General features: G+C 51.8%; 1 protein-coding gene across 1 annotated transcript in view; it reads left to right on the plus strand.

Moving 5' to 3' along the window:
* The window catches only part of nfxl1 (nuclear transcription factor, X-box binding-like 1), a 42,662-nt gene that overhangs the window by 16,711 nt on the left and 5,951 nt on the right, over positions 1-20,000 (plus strand). The window contains exons 12-18 of the mRNA XM_079589438.1: positions 4,650-4,770; positions 5,154-5,313; positions 8,907-8,998; positions 9,340-9,361; positions 10,113-10,244; positions 10,378-10,544; positions 10,664-10,733. Of these exons, the coding sequence (XP_079445564.1) occupies positions 4,650-4,770; positions 5,154-5,313; positions 8,907-8,998; positions 9,340-9,361; positions 10,113-10,244; positions 10,378-10,544; positions 10,664-10,733 (764 nt within the window). The remainder of the gene's footprint in view (positions 1-4,649; positions 4,771-5,153; positions 5,314-8,906; positions 8,999-9,339; positions 9,362-10,112; positions 10,245-10,377; positions 10,545-10,663; positions 10,734-20,000) is intronic.

Here is a 20,000-nt window from a genome sequence, read left to right on the forward strand (position 1 = left end):
GCGTGTCCCGTAGGAGCGTGTCCCGTAGGAGCGTGTCCCGTAGGAGCGTGTCCCGTAGGAGCGTGTCCCGTAGGAGCGTGTCCCGTAGGAGCGTGTCCCGTAGGTAGGAGCGTGTCCCGTAGGTAGGAGCGTGTCCCGTAGGTAGGAGCGTGTCCCGTAGGAGCGTGTCCCGTAGGAGCGTGTCCCGTAGGTAGGAGCGTGTCCCGTAGGTAGGAGCGTGTCCCGTAGGTAGGAGCGTGTCCCGTAGGTAGGAGCGTGTCCCGTAGGTAGGAGCGTGTCCCGTAGGTAGGAGCGTGTCCCGTAGGAGCGTTCCCCCGTAGGAGCGTTCCCCCGTAGGAGCGTTCCCCCGTAGGAGCGTGTCCCGTAGGAGCGTTCCCCCGTAGGAGCGTTCCCCCGTAGGAGCGTTCCCCCGTAGGAGCGTGTCCCGTAGGAGCGTGTCCCGTAGGAGCGTGTCCCGTAGGAGCGTGTCCCGTAGGTAGGAGCGTGTCCCGTAGGTAGGAGCGTGTCCCGTAGGTAGGAGCGTGTCCCGTAGGTAGGAGCGTGTCCCGTAGGAGCGTGTCCCGTAGGAGCGTGTCCCGTAGGAGCGTGTCCCGTAGGTAGGAGCGTGTCCCGTAGGAGCGTGTCCCGTAGGAGCGTTCCCCCGTAGGAGCGTTCCCCCGTAGGAGCGTTCCCCCGTAGGAGCGTGTCCCGTAGGAGCGTTCCCCCGTAGGAGCGTGTCCCGTAGGAGCGTTCCCCCGTAGGAGCGTTCCCCCGTAGGAGCGTGTCCCGTAGGAGCGTGTCCCGTAGGAGCGTGTCCCGTAGGAGCGTGTCCCGTAGGAGCGTGTCCCCCGTAGGAGCGTGTCCCCCGTAGGAGCGTGTCCCGTAGGAGCGTGTCCCGTAGGAGCGTGTCCCGTAGGAGCGTTCCCCCGTAGGAGCGTGTCCCGTAGGAGCGTGTCCCGTAGGAGCGTGTCCCCCGTAGGAGCGTGTCCCGTAGGAGCGTGTCCCGTAGGAGCGTGTCCCGTAGGAGCGTGTCCCGTAGGAGCGTGTCCCGTAGGAGCGTTCCCCCGTAGGAGCGTGTCCCGTAGGAGCGTTCCCCCGTAGGAGCGTGTCCCGTAGGAGCGTCTCCCGTAGGAGCGTGTCCCGTAGGAGCGTTCCCCCGTAGGAGCGTGTCCCGTAGGAGCGTTCCCCCGTAGGAGCGTGTCCCGTAGGAGCGTGTCCCGTAGGAGCGTGTCCCGTAGGAGCGTTCCCCCGTAGGAGCGTGTCCCGTAGGAGCGTTCCCCCGTAGGAGCGTGTCCCGTAGGAGCGTTCCCCCGTAGGAGCGTGTCCCGTAGGAGCGTGTCCCGTAGGAGCGTGTCCATGAGTGTGTCCGGGGTGATCGGGAGTGTTTTCTGTCACTGCTGTGAGAGCGACGGAAACTTGCCCGATCGCTTGATTGGCTCCTGTTTTTGAGAAGCGCTTCCTGTCTGCTGGTTATCAGCCGGCTGGAGTCCAGTTCATCTACATGAATACACTGACCTTTCCTCAGAACAGAAGTGTGTGATTGTGGGAAGGGTAATGAGTATAGAGGTCATCTCACACCCATGAAGTCTTCACTGATGCCTCGCTCTCGTTCAACTGCTATGTGCCAAATGCTAATGTGTGTCTGAAGCAACAATGTTATCCGGCAAACGCCTGTTATCTCAGCCTGCGGGTTTGATATCCAAATGTCAGGCGGAGTGTGTGTGTGTGTGCGACGGCTGGAGCAGTGTTTCGAGGCGGAGTGTGTGTGTGTGTGTGCGACGGCTGGAGCAGTGTTTCGAGGCGGAGTGTGTGTGTGTGTGTAGGGGTGGGCGATATGGCAAAAATATGATATCACGATTCACGTTTTTATCACGATTCCTTTTCATGTTGGTTTTACTATTTTGCAAGTGACTGAGCCTCACAGCCAAACTAATGTCCCTATTTTAAAAACAAAGCCTTAGGTAACAAAATATAAAATAAAAAAGAATGGCAGATATTTAGGCCAAAGTGGCGAAGATAAAAAATCTTTGTCATTTTCTTTGTTATTAAAAATTTAGAACAAAGATACACATACACAACTTAATATACAAATTAAATAAACAGTGCTTTATTTTTTCAGCTGGTGAATTTAACAGCATTGAAGAAAGTAATTAAATGAACAGATATGAAAATAAAACACAACATCGACTTCACTGTATACATTTTACATGTATTCTTATTAAAGCTACTATTAAAGTTCTCAGTCAAGAGTGAGTGAGATGCTCTTTGTATTTTGTTGTTTTATTAACAGGGATAGTTCTCCCAAAAATTGTAATTCTCTCAAGCCGCTTTAAACCCGAATAAGTCTCCCTCTTCTGTTGAAAATAAAAGTTATTTGGAGGAATGTGGGTAACCAAACAGTTGATGTACCCCAGAGACTTAATAATAGTTTTTTCCTACTATGGTAATCAATGGGGACCAGCAACCACCCGGTTAGCCACACTCCTCAAAATATCTTCTTTTGTGTTCAGCACAAGAAATAAATTAATACATGTATGGAACAACATTAGAGAGTGAGTAAATAATGACAGAATTTTTATTTTTGGGTAACTGTCCCTTTAAGGACAAGCGGCAGCATGTTTACTATTAGGGCTACTGTCACTTTAAGATCTGTGCGCAACGAGTCTAATATACACGCATTTGACAAGCAGATTTTTTCTTAATTTTTTCTATTGTTCTTTCACTTTAGACATAACCAACTTTGTCTATGTAAACCTTGTGTGTATTTGACAGTATTAGCGCAATAAGACTCGAAAGATAACTTAGCCCAGTAATCAGATGCTGTTAGACAGGCTTTTAGTGCATGTGCGCGTCGGATGTTTGCGTTCAGAAAAGCGCTCGTTAGATCAGCCCATCAGCAGCGAATGACATGTTTAACCGGCAAGGCTTTAAAGCACATGCAAATAATTCATTTTTATGAACTACAGTGTCCCGTTCCTCTGCATTGCATGTGAATATACGTCGCGCTGTACAGTATGTTGAGACGGAGGCGCCAGAAATGCAAACTGATAAAATGCACGATCCTACGATATTTCTTCAAAAGCAGATCGTGGACACATTTTAATCGTCCACGATCAAAAATCGTAATATCGCACACCCCTATGTGTGTGTGTGTGTGTGTGCGACGGCTGGAGCAGTGTTTCGAGGCGGAGTGTGTGTGTGTGTGTGTGCGACGGCTGGAGCAGTGTTTCGAGGCGAGTGTGTGTGTGCGACGGCTGGAGCAGTGTTTCGAGGCGAGTGTGTGTGTGCGACGGCTGGAGCAGTGTTTCGAGGCGGAGTGTGTGTGTGTGTGTGTGCGACGGCTGGAGCAGTGTTTCGAGGCGAGTGTGTGTGTGCGACGGCTGGAGCAGTGTTTCGAGGCGAGTGTGTGTGTGCGACGGCTGGAGCAGTGTTTCGAGGCGGAGTGTGTGTGTGTGTGTGTGCGACGGCTGGAGCAGTGTTTCCAGGCCGGGCAGAGTTCATCAAGCGTGTCTCAGTAACCCTGATTTCTCACAGGCGATGGCAGTAAACCTCACACATCACTGCATGAACACACAGATCCCGTCTGATCATTATTCTGATAATGACCAGTCTTTTTTTTACAGTCCTAAATAGCAAGATTTTAATCTATATAAGAATGCCAAAGTGAATTTAAGTTTCATAGCGAGAGTTTCAATGTGTTTTTTTAAAAGTAAAACTTTTATCAAGCCAGATACCCAAATACTTGTAAGTATCATCAAGTTCAATAGCTTCATCCTGGACTGTCTTCATAGCAAGAACGGGGACTTTAGAACCTATGGGGGCAAATATCATTGCCTTCGTCTTTTTTGCATTTAAAAGTAACTTTAAATCAAGCAAGGCGGATTGTAATGAGGTGAAATCTGACTGCAAATTCGCACAGGCAGTCTCAGGTGTAGAGGCACAAGAATACATAATTGTGTCATCGGCATACAGATGATACTGTGAGTATTTAAATTCACTACAAACGTTATTTATATGGATGATAAAAAGCAAAGGACCTAAAACTGAACCTTGTGGGACTCCCTTTTTCAGGACGACAGGGTCAGATGTTACATTCCCATGTCTTACAAATTGCATCCGTTCAGAGAGATAGCTGTGAAACCACTGCACCGCTCTGTGACCAACACCGGTGTTCAACAGGGTTTGATTAACATGCAGTGGTCCACTGTGTCAAATGCCTTTGTAAGGTCAATGAACACAGCCATACAGAATAACTTTTAAACAGGCAGAAACTGTGCTTTGGCCAGATCAAATCCAGATTGCATGTTGTTAAGAATATTCTGTGAAACCAGAAAAGTTTTTAATTGATCAGACACTAAAATCTCCAAAACCTTAGCTAAAACCGAGAGATTTGATATAGGTCTATAATTATTTGCATCACATGGATCCCCAGATTTTAGTAACGGTGTGACATAAGCCTGCTGCCACAGAGTTGGCGCTGTATCTGTGCGCATGGATAGGAGATAGTGGGATCAGTGCAGATCATAATGAGAAGAGCTGGAGAAGATTTGAGAAATGAATCACTGGCTGCGTTTAGCACAACTTTAGTTTGAATCTGATTGAGTTCATGTACTGTAGTGTTTACATGTGATCAGGTGATGTGTGTGTGTGTGTGTGTGTGTGTGTCTCAGGCAGCTGTTACCCGTGCCCTGAGATGGTGGAGGTCCGGTGTGCCTGCAGCTCTACGGTGATCTCTGTGCCGTGTGGACGAGAGAGAAGCACGAAACCGCCTCGCTGTAGAGAGCTGTGCAGGTACACACACACACACACACACACACACACACACACACGCACACACACACACACGCACACACACACACACACGCTCACACACAGGCTCACTCACTCACACACAGGCTCACTCACTCACACACACACACACACACGCACATGCACACACACACACACACAATACAGGACAACAGAGACTCCAGAATAACAATATTCATGATTCTGAAGATTATGAATAATGCCAAGACATTTGGCATTATTAGGATACACAAATATTCCCCCATTGCATTATTATACATTATATTCAACATCATATATAGTAGTTTAATGCAGTACTGACACTAAAACTGTCACAGTCATTATGTTTGGGTGAAGTGTCCACCATACGTGTGCATGTGAGACAGGAAGCCTGCGCTGTGCCATCACCCGCGCCTGCAGGAGCACCGCTGCCACGCCGGCCCGTGTCCTCCCTGTGCGCTGGCCTGCCGCCGCCCGCTGCCCGGCTGTGCCCACCTGTGCCCGACCCCGTGCCACGACCAGGTGCTGGTCAAAGCTGCGGACCGGGTACGAGCTTCAGATAATACACACACACACACACACACACACACACACACACACACACACACACTTGAAGGGGTTTACTCTGAGATCACACACACACACACACACACACACACACACACACACACACACACACACACACACTCACTTGAAGGGGTTTACTCTGAGATCACACACACACACCTGAAGGGGTTTACACATATCCCCATCAAAATGTGTGTTCTGCGCATGTTCTATTCGCAAGGAATCTTGGTCTTTTGAGTAGAGACGGCGCGTGCAGTATAGCGGAAGTAAACAAGTCGAGGTTAACATGGCGAGACGCAGCACCGCACTTCTGGAGCGAGGAGGAGACCAATTTCTTTATATGTGTGGCACAGCTCCAGCTACAGTTCCCATCTCTTGCTCAATTTCTCTCCTTCTATTAATACAGACCATGAGGCACAGTAGTGTCAGTGCTGCTGGTGGATCAGTACCAGCGCCAAAGCGCAAACAAAGACTATCGCTCTCTGCCCCAAACTATTCATTATCCGCGCGCTGCTGCTGTTGTCTTTGGATACAGGAAGAAGAATCGGAAATGACGCATATTGGGCCCTATCTTGCACCCAGCGCAATTGACTTTGAACACCGACGCATGTATCATTCCTATTTTGCACCCGCGCACAGCGGACTCTTCCCTCCACAGACGCACGTCGGTAAATTAGGGAATGAACTTGCGCTCGCGGGGGCGGTTCAGCGTAAAGAGGAGTGTGTTCCGGCGCAAAACTCCCCTGGTGCTATTTTCCAGTTTTAGAAAGCAATTGCGCCACAGACCAGGGAAAAAACAGTCTAAAGACAGCGGCGCGTTGCGCGTTAGTGATGTGGTATTTTAAGGGCGCGTGCTTGGCCATAATGTAGCGTGTTAACGCGCATCCACTTTGATTCTCTAATATAAACAGACGCAGCAGTTTTCATTTTTGCAAATCATACATTATTACAAGGAAAAATATTAACACACGAGGGAAATCATTGTTGTGTCCGTGAAGATGTGAAAAAGATCTATCAAGATTTAAAAAAAAAAAATCTAGATTAGGCTACACATTTACTACCCAAAATATACGCCTGTTTAACCGAAGCTAATTTGGGTGGGTTTCTCCCATCATCCCCAATGTCACTTCTCTGTGTTTTACGGCCCTGACGAGAACGTCGGCCTCCTCGGCTGTGAACCGCTCCTGGCGTGCGCTGGCAAACCCACCGTTATAATAGCAATCCACCGTTATAATAGCGATCCGCCGTTATAATAGCGATCCGCCGTTATAATAGCGATCCGCCGTTATAATAGCAATCCGCCGTTATAATAGCGATCCGCCGTTATAATAGCGATCCGCCGTTATAATAGCAATCCGCCGTTATAATAGCGATCCGCCGTTATAATAGCGATCCGCCGTTATAATAGCGATCCGCCGTTATAATAGCGATCCGCCGTTATAATAGCGATCCGCCGTTATAATAGCGATCCGCCGTTATAATAGCGATCCGCCGTTATAATAGCAATCCGCCGTTATAATAGCGATCCGCCGTTATAATAGCAATCCGCCGTTATAATAGCGATCCGCCGTTATAATAGCGATCCGCCGTTATAATAGCGATCCGCCGTTATAATAGCGATCCGCCGTTATAATAGCGATCCGCCGTTATAATAGCGATCCGCCGTTATAATAGCAATCCGCCGTTATAATAGCAATCCGCCGTTATAATAGCGATCCGCCGTTATAATAGCGATCCGCCGTTATAATAGCGATCCGCCGTTATAATAGCGATCCGCCGTTATAATAGCGATCCGCCGTTATAATAGCGATCCGCCGTTATAATAGCGATCCGCCGTTATAATAGCGATCCGCCGTTATAATAGCGATCCGCCGTTATAATAGCAATCCGCCGTTATAATAGCGATCCGCCGTTATAATAGCGATCCGCCGTTATAATAGCAATCCGCCGTTAGCGATCCGCCGTTATAATAGCGATCCGCCGTTAGCGATCCGCCGTTATAATAGCAATCCGTCGTGGAACAAGCGCGCCGGCTCTTAAAGGGAATGCGAGAGGACGCTCTGATTGGTTTAGTTCACGTTACGCCCAAACCACACCTATGAGTAATGAAGCGACTTCAGACACACACATTTTAGATTCGCGCCGGCGCAAGAGTCGTTTATCCCGCTGGGAAAATAGCAACAGCGCCGGGATCCGCCCACAGAGTTACTTGCGCTTTGCGCTTTGACACTTGCGTTTCAGAGCGTTACAATAGGGCCCATTGCGTCTTAATGTTGTCCGTACGTCCAGACCCTAACCGTGCGTCGCCGTTTACATCGGGATATTGGCGACTGATTACACATTCCATGTATACAGGAGTTACTCTCTCTGCTCACGCATGTAAACGGGTTATCCCTAATGTTTCAGAAACCCGAATAGTGACAGCTTGTAAATGTAGTCTCTGAAATCACACACAGTGTAACCCATTTGGAGAGAGCTACCTCAGTGTGTGTGTGTGTGTGTGTGTGTGTGTAACCCATTTGGAGAGAGCTACCTCAGTGTGTGTGTGTGTGTGTGTGTGTGTGTGTGTGTGTGTGTGTAACCCATTTGGAGAGAGCTACCTCAGTGTGTGTGTGTGTGTGTGTGTGTGTGTGTAACCCATTTGGAGAGAGCTACCTCAGTGTGTGTGTGTGTGTGTGTGTGTGTAACCCATTTGGAGAGAGCTACCTCAGTGTGTGTGTGTGTGTGTGTGTGTGTGTAACCCATTTGGAGAGAGCTACCTCAGTGTGTGTGTGTGTGTGTGTGTGTGTGTGTAACCCATTTGGAGAGAGCTACCTCAGTGTGTGTGTGTGTGTGTGTGTGTGTGTGTAACCCATTTGGAGAGAGCTTACCTCAGTGTGTGTGTGTGTGTGTGTGTGTGTGTGTAACCCATTTGGAGAGAGCTACCTCAGTGTGTGTGTGTGTGTGTGTGTGTGTGTAACCCATTTGGAGAGAGCTACCTCAGTGTGTGTGTGTGTGTGTGTGTAACCCATTTGGAGAGAGCTACCTCAGTGTGTGTGTGTGTGTGTGTGTGTGTAACCCATTTGGAGAGAGCTACCTCAGTGTGTGTGTGTGTGTGTGTGTGTGTGTGTGTAACCCATTTGGAGAGAGCTACCTCAGCGTGTGTGTGTGAGTGTGTGTGTGTGTGTGTGTGAGTGTGTGTATGAGTGTGTGTGTGTGTGAGTGTAACCCCTTTGGAGAGAGCTACCTCAGCGTAATCAGGTCTAACTGGAGATTCTAACGAGAGGAACAGAGATAAGGTGGTACAAAAAACTAATTTGCTTTGTATATTAATAAGTACCAGTGCATTTTCCTTCCAACAGCAAGAGAAGAGCAGCTCTATTATATATCATATATCACATCACAATGAGGAGTAGAAAACTTACAATCCGTGTTTCAAATAAAGAAAAACACGCTGGCAGGGAAAGAGTTAAAGGATTTTGTCTACTTTCTAGAATGGCCGAATCTCACGTCTCTGTGTGTGTGTGTGTGTGTGTGTGTGTGTGTGTGTGTGTGTGTGTGTGTGTGTGTGTGTGTGTGTGTGTGTGTTTTAGGCTCTGCTGGCGGGTCCGTGGGAGAAGCCCTCGACTCCTGCGTTTGTGCAAAAGGCTCTTCCGTGTCCGCCCTGCCTGGTGCCCATCCCGACGTGAGGAACACACACGCACGCGCACACACACACACACACACACACACACTCTCTCTCACGCACACACACACGCTCACTGCAGGCTTCACTGCTGTGTGTGTTGTAGGGATTTGAGCACATATGGCTAACACACTCTGGTCCATCTTAGCCAAGAGTGTGTGTATTTTTGTGTGTAATTCAAACATTCTTTAAAACAGTGATTTACAGTAATTATGTGTGTGTGTGTGTTTGAGTGTGCCTTTTAAGTTAGTCCAACTACAATAGATGATGTCATTGTGTGTCCTGCTGCTGGATCGGGAGTGTAACTGAAAACATCGTGTGTTCTGTTTTTTTCTCTACAGAGCCTGTCTGGGAAAACATGAGGTAAACACACACACACGCACGCACACACACGCACACAAACACACACACAGACATACAAAAACACACACACACACACACACATACAACGCACACACAACGCACACAATCCCACACTCACACAACTCTCACATACTCACACACACACACACGCACACACACACACACACACACACATACAACGCACACACAACGCACACAATCCCACACTCACACAACTCTCACATACTCACACACACAGACACACACACACACACACACACACACACACAACGCACACACAACGCACACAATCCCACACTCACACAACTCTCACATACTCACACACACAGACACACACACACACACACACACACACATACAACGCACACACAACGCACACAATCCCACACTCACACAACTCTCACATACTCACACACACAGATACACACGCACACACACACTCACATACAACACATACAAAAACACACAGACACACACACACTCACATGCAACACATACAAACACACACACACACGCATACAAAAACACACACACACGCATACAAAAACACACAAGCGCACATACAATCACTCACTCACACACACACGCACACACACACACACATTAAATGACTTGTATCATGACGCAAGACTTTGATCATTTGGTTACGAATGATTAACATCTGCAGGAGAATCATGTTTTGCATCGTGTGTGTGTGTGTTTTTTTTTGTGTGTGCGTGCGTGTGTGTGTGTGCGTGTGTGTGTGTTGCAGGTGAGTCCGGTCCCGTGCCACGCTCGAGGGCCGTTCTCCTGTGGTCGGCCATGTGGGCGGAGTCTAGCGTGCGGGAACCACACCTGCAGTTTAAAGTGCCATCATGTGACCTCAGAGTCGGATAACGCTAAGGTAGGTCACATGATAAAGCTAAGCTAGGTCACATGGTAAAGCTAAGCTATGTCACATGACTGACCCTGATGCCACGGGCTCTGTCATCAGGATGAGCTGGTTTCATCGCGTGTGTGTGTGTGTGTGTGTGTAGGCCGGTCCGGAGTGTGTGCAGTGTGAAGAGGGGTGTTCTAAGCCCCGCCCCTCGGGCTGCCCCCACCCCTGTGCCCTGCCTTGTCACCATGGCAACTGCCCGCCCTGTGTGCTGATGGTGCGCCAGCGCTGCCACTGCAAGATCTCTAAGCTGTACATCGAGTGTGTGTGAGTGACACGCCTCAGTTATGACGATACACACACACACGTGTCTGTCAGCGGTAATTACTTCTCAATCATATTGCTTTTTTAATGTGTGCAGTGATGAGTGTGTGAATGTTTTGTAGGAAGTTCACGACTGTTGATAAACAGAGCAAACAGCTGCTGACCTCCTGCCGGAACCAGTGTCCCAAACAGGTGTGTGTGTGTGTGTGAGTGTGTGAGTGTGTGTGTTAGGGCTGCAACAACGAATCGATAAAATCGATAAAAATCGATTATCAAAATAGTTGGCAACAAATTTCATTATCGATTCGTTATGTCGCGTGACGCGGAGATGTTTAAAAAATAAAAAAAAATATTAGTTGAGCGCAGAGCTATGAGGTGCCGGACTGGACAAAAGCGAAGCAAACTCCGCGAGCGACACGTTGTGTTTGCGCGCGAGTGTGTCTGCACGCGCAAGAGAGACCCAGTGTGTCTGAGAGCGCGTGATATAGAGTGTGTTTGCGTGCGAGTGTGTCTGCGCGCGAGAGAGGCCGAGTGTGTCTGAGAGCGCGTGATATAGAGTGTGTCTGAGAGCGCACGCTATAGAGTGTGTTTGCGTGCGAGTGTGTCTGTGCGCGATAGAGGCCGAGTGTGTCTGCGCGCGAGAGAGGCCGAGTGTGTCTGAGAGCGCGTGATATAGAGTGTGTCTGAGAGCGCACGCTATAGAGTGTGTTTGCGTGCGAGTGTGTCTGCGCGCGAGAGAGGCCGAGTGTGTCTGAGAGCGCGTGATATAGAGTGTGTCTGAGAGCGCACGCTATAGAGTGTGTTTGCGTGCGAGTGTGTCTGTGCGCGATAGAGGCCGAGTGTGTCTGCGCGCGAGAGAGGCCGAGTGTGTCTGAGAGCGCGTGATATAGAGTGTGTCTGAGAGCGCGCGATATAGAGTGTGTTTGCGCGCGAGTGTGTCTGCGCGCGAGAGAGGCCGAGTGTGTCTGAGAGCGCGTGATATAGAGTGTGTCTGAGAGCGCGTGATATAGAGTGTGTCTGCGCGCGATAGAGGCCGAGTGTGTCTGAGAGCGTGTGATATAGAGTGTGTCTGCGCGCGAGTGTGTCTGCGCGCGATAGAGGCCGAGTGTGTCTGAGAGCGCGCGATATAGAGTGTGTTTGCGTGCGAGTGTGTCTGAGAGCGCACGCTATAGAGTGTGTTTGCGTGCGAGTGTGTCTGCGCGCGAGAGAGGCCGAGTGTGTCTGAGAGCGCGTGATATAGAGTGTGTCTGAGAGCGCACGCTATAGAGTGTGTTTGCGTGCGAGTGTGTCTGCGCGCGAGAGAGGCCGAGTGTGTCTGAGAGCGCGTGATATAGAGTGTGTCTGAGAGCGCACGCTATAGAGTGTGTTTGCGTGCGAGTGTGTCTGTGCGCGATAGAGGCCGAGTGTGTCTGCGCGCGAGAGAGGCCGAGTGTGTCTGAGAGCGCGTGATATAGAGTGTGTCTGAGAGCGCGTGATATAGAGTGTGTCTGCGCGCGATAGAGGCCGAGTGTGTCTGAGAGCGTGTGATATAGAGTGTGTCTGCGCGCGAGTGTGTCTGCGCGCGATAGAGGCCGAGTGTGTCTGAGAGCGCGCGATATAGAGTGTGTCTGCACCAGGGTTATAATCGTTAACGAAAACGAACGAAAAAACGAAAACTAGATGGGAAAAAACATTGTCGTTAACTGAAATAAAAATAAAAACGAGGCAAAACAAAAAAACGATAACTAAATAAAACTGTAATGTGTGGTTGACAAAACTAACTAAAATAAAATAAAATTATAGAGTAAATGTCCTTAGTTTTCGTCTTTGTCAATGTCTTCCTTCGACGCTATTCTAAAACAGCACGCAGAGAATTCGCTCAGCTGTGTTTCCTTTCCCTGCTCTCCCTCCGTCTCTCTGTCACTCGCATGCATGCGCGCGACACACACACACACACACAGTCACACACCCCTCCCCTCCTCTCAAGTCTCCAGAGAACGTCTCCATGTGAACGCGTTCGACGCGACGTTAAGGCAAGTTCGCAAAAGGTTGGTATCTCATGAACACCTTTACACAATCACTTACACAATCACACACATAAAAAGTGGTTTACAAATATTTTATATTCTCTGAATATAATGTTCATATGAGAAGCAATTGGGCCTTCTTTAAAAAGTTAACTAGTCGCAAGTTTGAGGTAACTTAAAATGCACTTGTGTTGTCGTTGTCAAAACACTAACATTATAAGCTGCAGGGCTGGAATGGTAATCTGGCATTCCGGGCAAATGCCCGATGGACCGACGTACCTTTTGATTCGATACATCTCGGGATTTAATACTTTATTTCTTTTCTTTTTCAACGGCCTTCTGATCTACATTGGCAGCCCATTTGTCCCATCGTTTTTAAGTTTATATTTTGTTTTATTACATGGCTTGGTTGAATTCCAATGTAGAATGCGGTCTGTTATTTCTTGATAACAGACCGCTGCGGAGTATATGACCGTTGCCATGAAAAACAGAGCGTTGCTATATGGACTCACAGAATTCTAACCGTAGACGGAGCGCACTATTTTCTTTGGCGGAAGCTTAGCGGAAGCAATACAATCGTAAACTATCAATAAACTCCTTTTTAAATCAATATTTTGTTTCAAAGTAGTGATTTATTTGATAGGTAGCCATGTAATAAGCGGGATAATGTATAGCGAGTCGGTAGTTATTGGGAATACAACCCCTTCAGGCTGCTGAAGATCCCTCCGCTTCGCGTCGGGCAGCCTGTCAGAGACAAAGACTAAAACTAATACTAAAACTAATTAAAACTAAACTAAAACTAAGCATTTTCAAAAAATAAAAACTAAACTAAACTAGCAAACCCACGTTAGAAACTAATTAAAACTAAACTGAATTTGAAAACACAAAGTTAAAACGAAATAAAAATAAAAACTAATGAATAATGCAAAACTATAATAACCCTGGTCTGCACGCGCAAGAGAGACCCAGTGTGTCTGAGAGCGCGCGCTATAGAGTGTGTTTGCGCGCGAGTGTGTCTGCGCGCGAGAGAGGCCGAGTGTGTCTGAGAGCGCGTGATATAGAGTGTGTTTGCGTGCGAGTGTGTCTGCGCGCGATAGAGGCCGAGTGTGTCTGAGAGCGCGCGATATAGAGTGTGTCTGCACGCGCAAGAGAGACCCAGTGTGTCTGAGAGCGCGCGCTATAGAGTGTGTTTGCGCGCGAGTGTGTCTGCGCGCGAGAGAGGCCGAGTGTGTCTGAGAGCGCGCGATATAGAGTGTGTTTGCGCGCGAGTGTGTCTGCACGCGCAAGAGAGACCCAGTGTGTCTGAGAGCGTGTGATATAGAGCGTGTCTGCGCGCGAGTGTGTCTGCGCGCGATAGAGGCCGAGTGTGTCTGAGAGCGTGTGATATAGAGTGTGTCTGCGCGCGAGTGTGTCTGCGCGCGATAGAGGCCGAGTGTGTCTGAGAGCGCGCGATATAGAGTGTGTCTGCGCGCGAGTGTGTCTGCGCGCGATAGAGGCCGAGTGTGTCTGAGAGCGCGCGATATAGAGTGTGTTTGCGCGCGAGTGTGTCTGCGCGCGATAGAGGCCGAGTGTGTCTGAGAGCGCGCGATATAGAGTGTGTCTGCGCGCGAGTGTGTCTGCGCGCGATAGAGGCCGAGTGTGTCTGAGAGCGTGTGATATAGAGTGTGTCTGCGCGCGAGTGTGTCTGCGCGCGATAGAGGCCGAGTGTGTCTGAGAGCGCGCGATATAGAGTGTGTCTGCGCGCGAGTGTGTCTGCGCGCGATAGAGGCCGAGTGTGTCCGAGAGCGCGCGATATAGAGTGTGTTTGCGCGCGAGTGTGTCTGCGCGCGATAGAGGCCGAGTGTGTCTGAGAGCGCGCGATATAGAGTGTGTCTGCGCGCGAGAGAGACCGAGTGTGTCCGAGAGCGCGCGATATAGAGTGTGTTTGCGCGCGAGTGTGTCTGCGCGCGATAGAGGCCGAGTGTGTCTGAGAGCGCGCGATATAGAGTGTGTCTGCGCGCGAGAGAGACCGAGTGTGTCCGAGAGCGCGCGATATAGAGTGTGTTTGCGCGCGAGAGAGGCCGAGTGTGTCCGAGAGCGCGCGATATAGAGTGTGTTTGCGCGCGAGAGAGACAGAGTGTGTCCGAGAGCGAGCGATATAGAGTGTGTCTGCGCGCGAGAGAGACCGAATGTGTCCGAGAGCGCGCGATATAGAGTGTGTTTGCGCGCGAGAGAGACCGAGTGTGTCCGAGAGCGCGCGATATAGTGTGTCTGAGAGCGCGCGATATAGTGTGTTTGCGCGCGAGAGAGACCGAGTGTGTCCGAGAGCGCGCGATATAGAGTGTGTTTGCGCGCGAGAGAGACCGAGTGTGTCCGAGAGCGCGCGATATAGAGTGTGTTTGCGCGCGAAAGAGACCGAGTGTGTCCGAGAGCGCGCGATATAGAGTGTGTTTGCGCGCGAGAGAGACCGAGTGTGTCCGAGAGCGCGCGATATAGTGTGTTTGCGCGCGAGAGAGACCGAGTGTGTCCGAGAGCGCGCGATATAGAGTGTGTCTGCGCGCGAGAGAGACCGAGTGTGTCCGAGAGCGCGCGATATAGAGTGTGTTTGCGCGCGAGAGAGACCGAGTGTGTCCGAGAGCGCGCGATATAGAGTGTGTCTGCGCGCGATAGAGGCCGAGTGTGTCTGAGAGCGCGCGATATAGTGTGTTTGCGCGCGAGAAAGACCGAGTGTGTCCGAGAGCGCGCGATATAGTGTGTCTGAGAGCGCGCGATATAGAGTGTGTTTGCGCGCGCGAGAGAGACCGAGTGTGTCCGAGAGCGCGCGATATAGAGTGTGTTTGCGCGCGAGAGAGACCGAGTGTGTCCGAGAGCGCGCGATATAGAGTGTGTCTGCGCGCGAGTGTGTCTGCACGCACAAGAGAGACCCAGTGTGTCTGAGAGCGTGTGATATAGAGCGTGTCTGCGCGCGAGTGTGTCTGCGCGCGATAGAGGCCGAGTGTGTCTGAGAGCGTGTGATATAGAGTGTGTCTGCGCGCGAGTGTGTCTGCGCGCGATAGAGGCCGAGTGTGTCTGAGAGCGCGCGATATAGAGTGTGTCTGCGCGCGAGTGTGTCTGCGCGCGATAGAGGCCGAGTGTGTCTGAGAGCGCGCGATATAGAGTGTGTTTGCGCGCGAGTGTGTCTGCGCGCGATAGAGGCCGAGTGTGTCTGAGAGCGCGCGATATAGAGTGTGTCTGCGCGCGAGAGAGACCGAGTGTGTCCGAGAGCGCGCGATATAGAGTGTGTTTGCGCGCGAGAGAGGCCGAGTGTGTCCGAGAGCGCGCGATATAGAGTGTGTTTGCGCGCGAGAGAGACAGAGTGTGTCCGAGAGCGAGCGATATAGAGTGTGTCTGCGCGCGAGAGAGACCGAGTGTGTCCGAGAGCGCGCGATATAGAGTGTGTTTGCGCGCGAGAGAGACCGAGTGTGTCCGAGAGCGCGCGATATAGTGTGTTTGCGCGCGAGAGAGACCGAGTGTGTCCGAGAGCGCGCGATATAGAGTGTGTCTGCGCGCGATAGAGGCCGAGTGTGTCTGAGAGCGCGCGATATAGTGTGTCTGAGAGCGCGCGATATAGTGTGTTTGCGCGCGAGAGAGACCGAGTGTGTCCGAGAGCGCGCGATATAGAGTGTGTTTGCGCGCGAGAGAGACCGAGTGTGTCCGAGAGCGCGCGATATAGAGTGTGTTTGCGCGCGAGAGAGACCGAGTGTGTCCGAGAGCGCGCGATATAGAGTGTGTTTGCGCGCGAGAGAGACCGAGTGTGTCCGAGAGCGCGCGATATAGTGTGTTTGCGCGCGAGAGAGACCGAGTGTGTCCGAGAGCGCGCGATATAGAGTGTGTCTGCGCGCGAGAGAGACCGAGTGTGTCCGAGAGCGCGCGATATAGAGTGTGTTTGCGCGCGAGAGAGACCGAGTGTGTCCGAGAGCGCGCGATATAGAGTGTGTCTGCGCGCGATAGAGGCCGAGTGTGTCTGAGAGCGCGCGATATAGTGTGTTTGCGCGCGAGAAAGACCGAGTGTGTCCGAGAGCGCGCGATATAGTGTGTCTGAGAGCGCGCGATATAGAGTGTGTTTGCGCGCGCGAGAGAGACCGAGTGTGTCCGAGAGCGCGCGATATAGAGTGTGTCTGCGCGCGATAGAGACCGAGTGTGTCCGAGAGCGCGCGATATAGAGTGTGTCTGCGCGCGATAGAGACCGAGTGTGTCCGAGAGCGCGCGATATAGAGTGTGTTTGCGCGCGAGAGAGACCGAGTGTGTCCGAGAGCGCGCGATATAGAGTGTGTCTGCGCGCGAGAGAGGCCGAGTGTGTCTGAGAGCGCGCGATATAGAGTGTGTTTGCGCGCGAGAGAGACCGAGTGTGTCCGAGAGCGCGCGATATAGAGTGTGTCTGCGCGCGATAGAGACCGAGTGTGTCCGAGAGCGCGCGATATAGAGTGTGTCTGTGCGCGATAGAGGCCGAGTGTGTCTGAGAGCGCACGATATAGAGTGTGTTTGCGCGCGAGAGAGACCGAGTGTGTCCGAGAGCGCGCGATATAGTGTGTCTGAGAGCGCGCGATATAGAGTGTGTTTGCGCGCGAGAGAGGCCGAGTGTGTCCGAGAGCGCGCGATATAGAGTGTGTCTGCGCGCGATAGAGACCGAGTGTGTCCGAGAGCGCGCGATATAGAGTGTGTTTGCACGCGAGTGTGTCTGTGCGCGATAGAGGCCGAGTGTGTCTGAGAGCGCGCGATATAGAGTGTGTTTGCGCGCGAGAGAGGCCGAGTGTGTCTGAGAGCGCGCGATATAGAGTGTGTTTGCGCGCGAGTGTGTCTGTGCGCGATAGAGGCCGAGTGTGTCTGAGAGCGCGCGATATAGAGTGTGTTTGCGCGCGAGAGAGGCCGAGTGTGTCTGAGAGCGCGCGATATAGAGTGTGTTTGCGCGCGAGTGTGTCTGTGCGCGATAGAGGCCGAGTGTGTCTGAGAGCGCGCGATATAGTGTGTTTGCGCGCGAGAGAGGCCGAGTGTGTCTGAGAGCGCGCGATATAGAGTGTGTTTGCGCGCGAGTGTGTCTGCGCGCGAGAGAGGCCGAGACCGAGTGTGTCCGAGAGCGCGCGATATAGAGTGTGTTTGCGCGCGAGAGAGACCGAGTGTGTCTGAGAGCGCGCGATATAGAGTGTGTTTGCGCGCGAGTGTGTCTGTGCGCGATAGAGGCAGAGTGTGTCTGCGCGCGAGAGAGGCCGAGTGTGTCTGAGAGCGCGCGATATAGAGTGTGTTTGCGCGCGAGAGAGACCGAGTGTGTCTGAGAGCGCGCGATATAGAGTGTGTTTGCGCGCGAGTGTGTCTGTGCGCGATAGTGGCCGAGTGTGTCTGAGAGCGCGCGATATAGAGTGTGTCTGCGCGCGAGTGTGTCTGCGCGCGATAGAGGCTGAGTGTGTCTGAGAGCGCGCGATATAGAGTGTGTTTGCGCGCGAGTCTATTTGCGCGCAAGAGAGACCGAGTGTGTCCGAGCAGCACTGAATTTTTCATTCTTTACTCGAAGTCTAAATGACTCAGAGAAACTTCACTATATGCTCGGAAAGGATGAGCTGCAAAATACACACCATACGAGGTGGTCAATCCATTGTATTTTTTTGTGAGTGTGTGCGTCTGTGAGTGTGTGCGTCTGTGAGTGTGTGCGTCTGTGAGTGTGTGCGTCTGTGAGTGTGTGCGTCTGTGAGTGTGTGCGTCTGTGAGTGTGTGCGTCTGTGAGTGTGTGCGTCTGTGAGTGTGTGCGTCTGTGAGTGTGTGCGTCTGTGAGTGTGTGCGTCTGTGAGTGTGCGCGTCTGTGAGTGTGTGCGCCTGTGAGTGTGTGCGTCTGCGAGTGTGTGCGCCTGTTAGTGTGCGCGTCTGTGAGTGTGCGCGTCTGTGAGTGTGTGCGCCTGTGAGTGTGTGCGTCTGTGAGTGTGTGCGTCTGTGAGTGTGCGCGTCTGTGAGTGTGTGCGTCTGCGAGTGTGTGCGCCTGTTAGTGTGTGCGTCTGTGAGTGTGTGCGCCTGTGAGTGTGTGCGTCTGTGAGTGTGTGCGTCTGTGAGTGTGTGCGTCTGTGAGTGTGTGCGTCTGTGAGTGTGTGCGTCTGTGAGTGTGTGCGTCTGTGAGTGTGTGCGTCTGTGAGTGTGTGCGTCTGTGAGTGTGCGCGTCTGTGAGTGTGCGCGTCTGCGAGTGTGTGCGCCTGTGAGTGTGTGCGTCTGTGAGTGTGTGCGTCTGTGAGTGTGTGCGTCTGTGAGTGTGCGCGTCTGTGAGTGTGTGCGTCTGTGAGTGTGTGCGTCTGTGAGTGTGTGCGTCTGTGAGTGTGTGCGTCTGTGAGTGTGCGAGTGTGTGCGTCTGTGAGTGTGTGCGTCTGTGAGTGTGTGCGTCTGTGAGTGTGTGCGTCTGTGAGTGTGTGCGTCTGTGAGTGTGTGCGTCTGTGAGTGTGTGCGTCTTGTGAGTGTGTGCGTCTGTGAGTGTGCGCGTCTGTGAGTGTGTGCGTCTGCGAGTGTGTGCGCCTGTGAGTGTGTGCGTCTGTGAGTGTGCGCGTCTGTGAGTGTGCGCGTCTGTGAGTGTGTGCGTCTGCGAGTGTGTGCGCCTGTGAGTGTGTGCGTCTGTGAGTGTGTGCGTCTGTGAGTGTGTGCGTCTGTGAGTGTGTGCGCCTGTGAGTGTGTGCGTCTGCGAGTGTGTGCGCCTGTGAGTGTGTGCGTCTGAGTGTGCGCGTCTGTGAGTGTGAGCGTCTGTGAGTGTGTGCGTCTGTGAGTGTGCGCGTCTGTGAGTGTGTGCGTCTGTGAGTGTGCGCGTCTGTGAGTGTGTGCGTCTGCGAGTGTGTGCGCCTGTGAGTGTGTGCGTCTGTGAGTGTGTGCGTCTGTGAGTGTGTGCGTCTGTGAGTGTGTGCGTCTGTGAGTGTGTGCGCCTGTGAGTGTGTGCGTCTGTGAGTGTGTGCGTCTGTGAGTGTGTGCGTCTGTGAGTGTGTGCGTCTGTGAGTGTGTGCGTCTGCGAGTGTGAGCGTCTGTGAGTGTGTGCGTCTGTGAGTGTGTGCGTCTGTGAGTGTGTGCGTCTGTGAGTGTGTGCGTCTGTGAGTGTGAGCGTCTGTGAGTGTGTGCGTCTGTGAGTGTGCGCGTCTGTGAGTGTGCGCGTCTGTGAGTGTGCGCGTCTGTGAGTGTGCGCGTCTGTGAGTGTGTGCTTCTGTGAGTGTGTGCGTCTGTGAGTGTGTGCGTCTGTGAGTGTGTGCGTCTGTGAGTGTGTGCGCCTGTGAGTGTGTGCGTCTGTGAGTGTGTGCGTCTGTGAGTGTGTGCGTCTGTGAGTGTGTGCGCCTGTGAGTGTGTGCGTCTGCGAGTGTGTGCGCCTGTGAGTGTGTGCGTCTGAGTGTGCGCGTCTGTGAGTGTGCGCGTCTGTGAGTGTGCGCGTCTGTGAGTGTGCGCGTCTGTGAGTGTGTGCGTCTGTGAGTGTGCGCGTCTGTGAGTG

The sequence above is a fragment of the Phoxinus phoxinus genome (genome assembly GCF_949152265.1).
Source record: "Phoxinus phoxinus genome assembly, chromosome: 18".
Classification (NCBI taxonomy): Eukaryota; Metazoa; Chordata; class Actinopteri; order Cypriniformes; family Leuciscidae; genus Phoxinus; species Phoxinus phoxinus.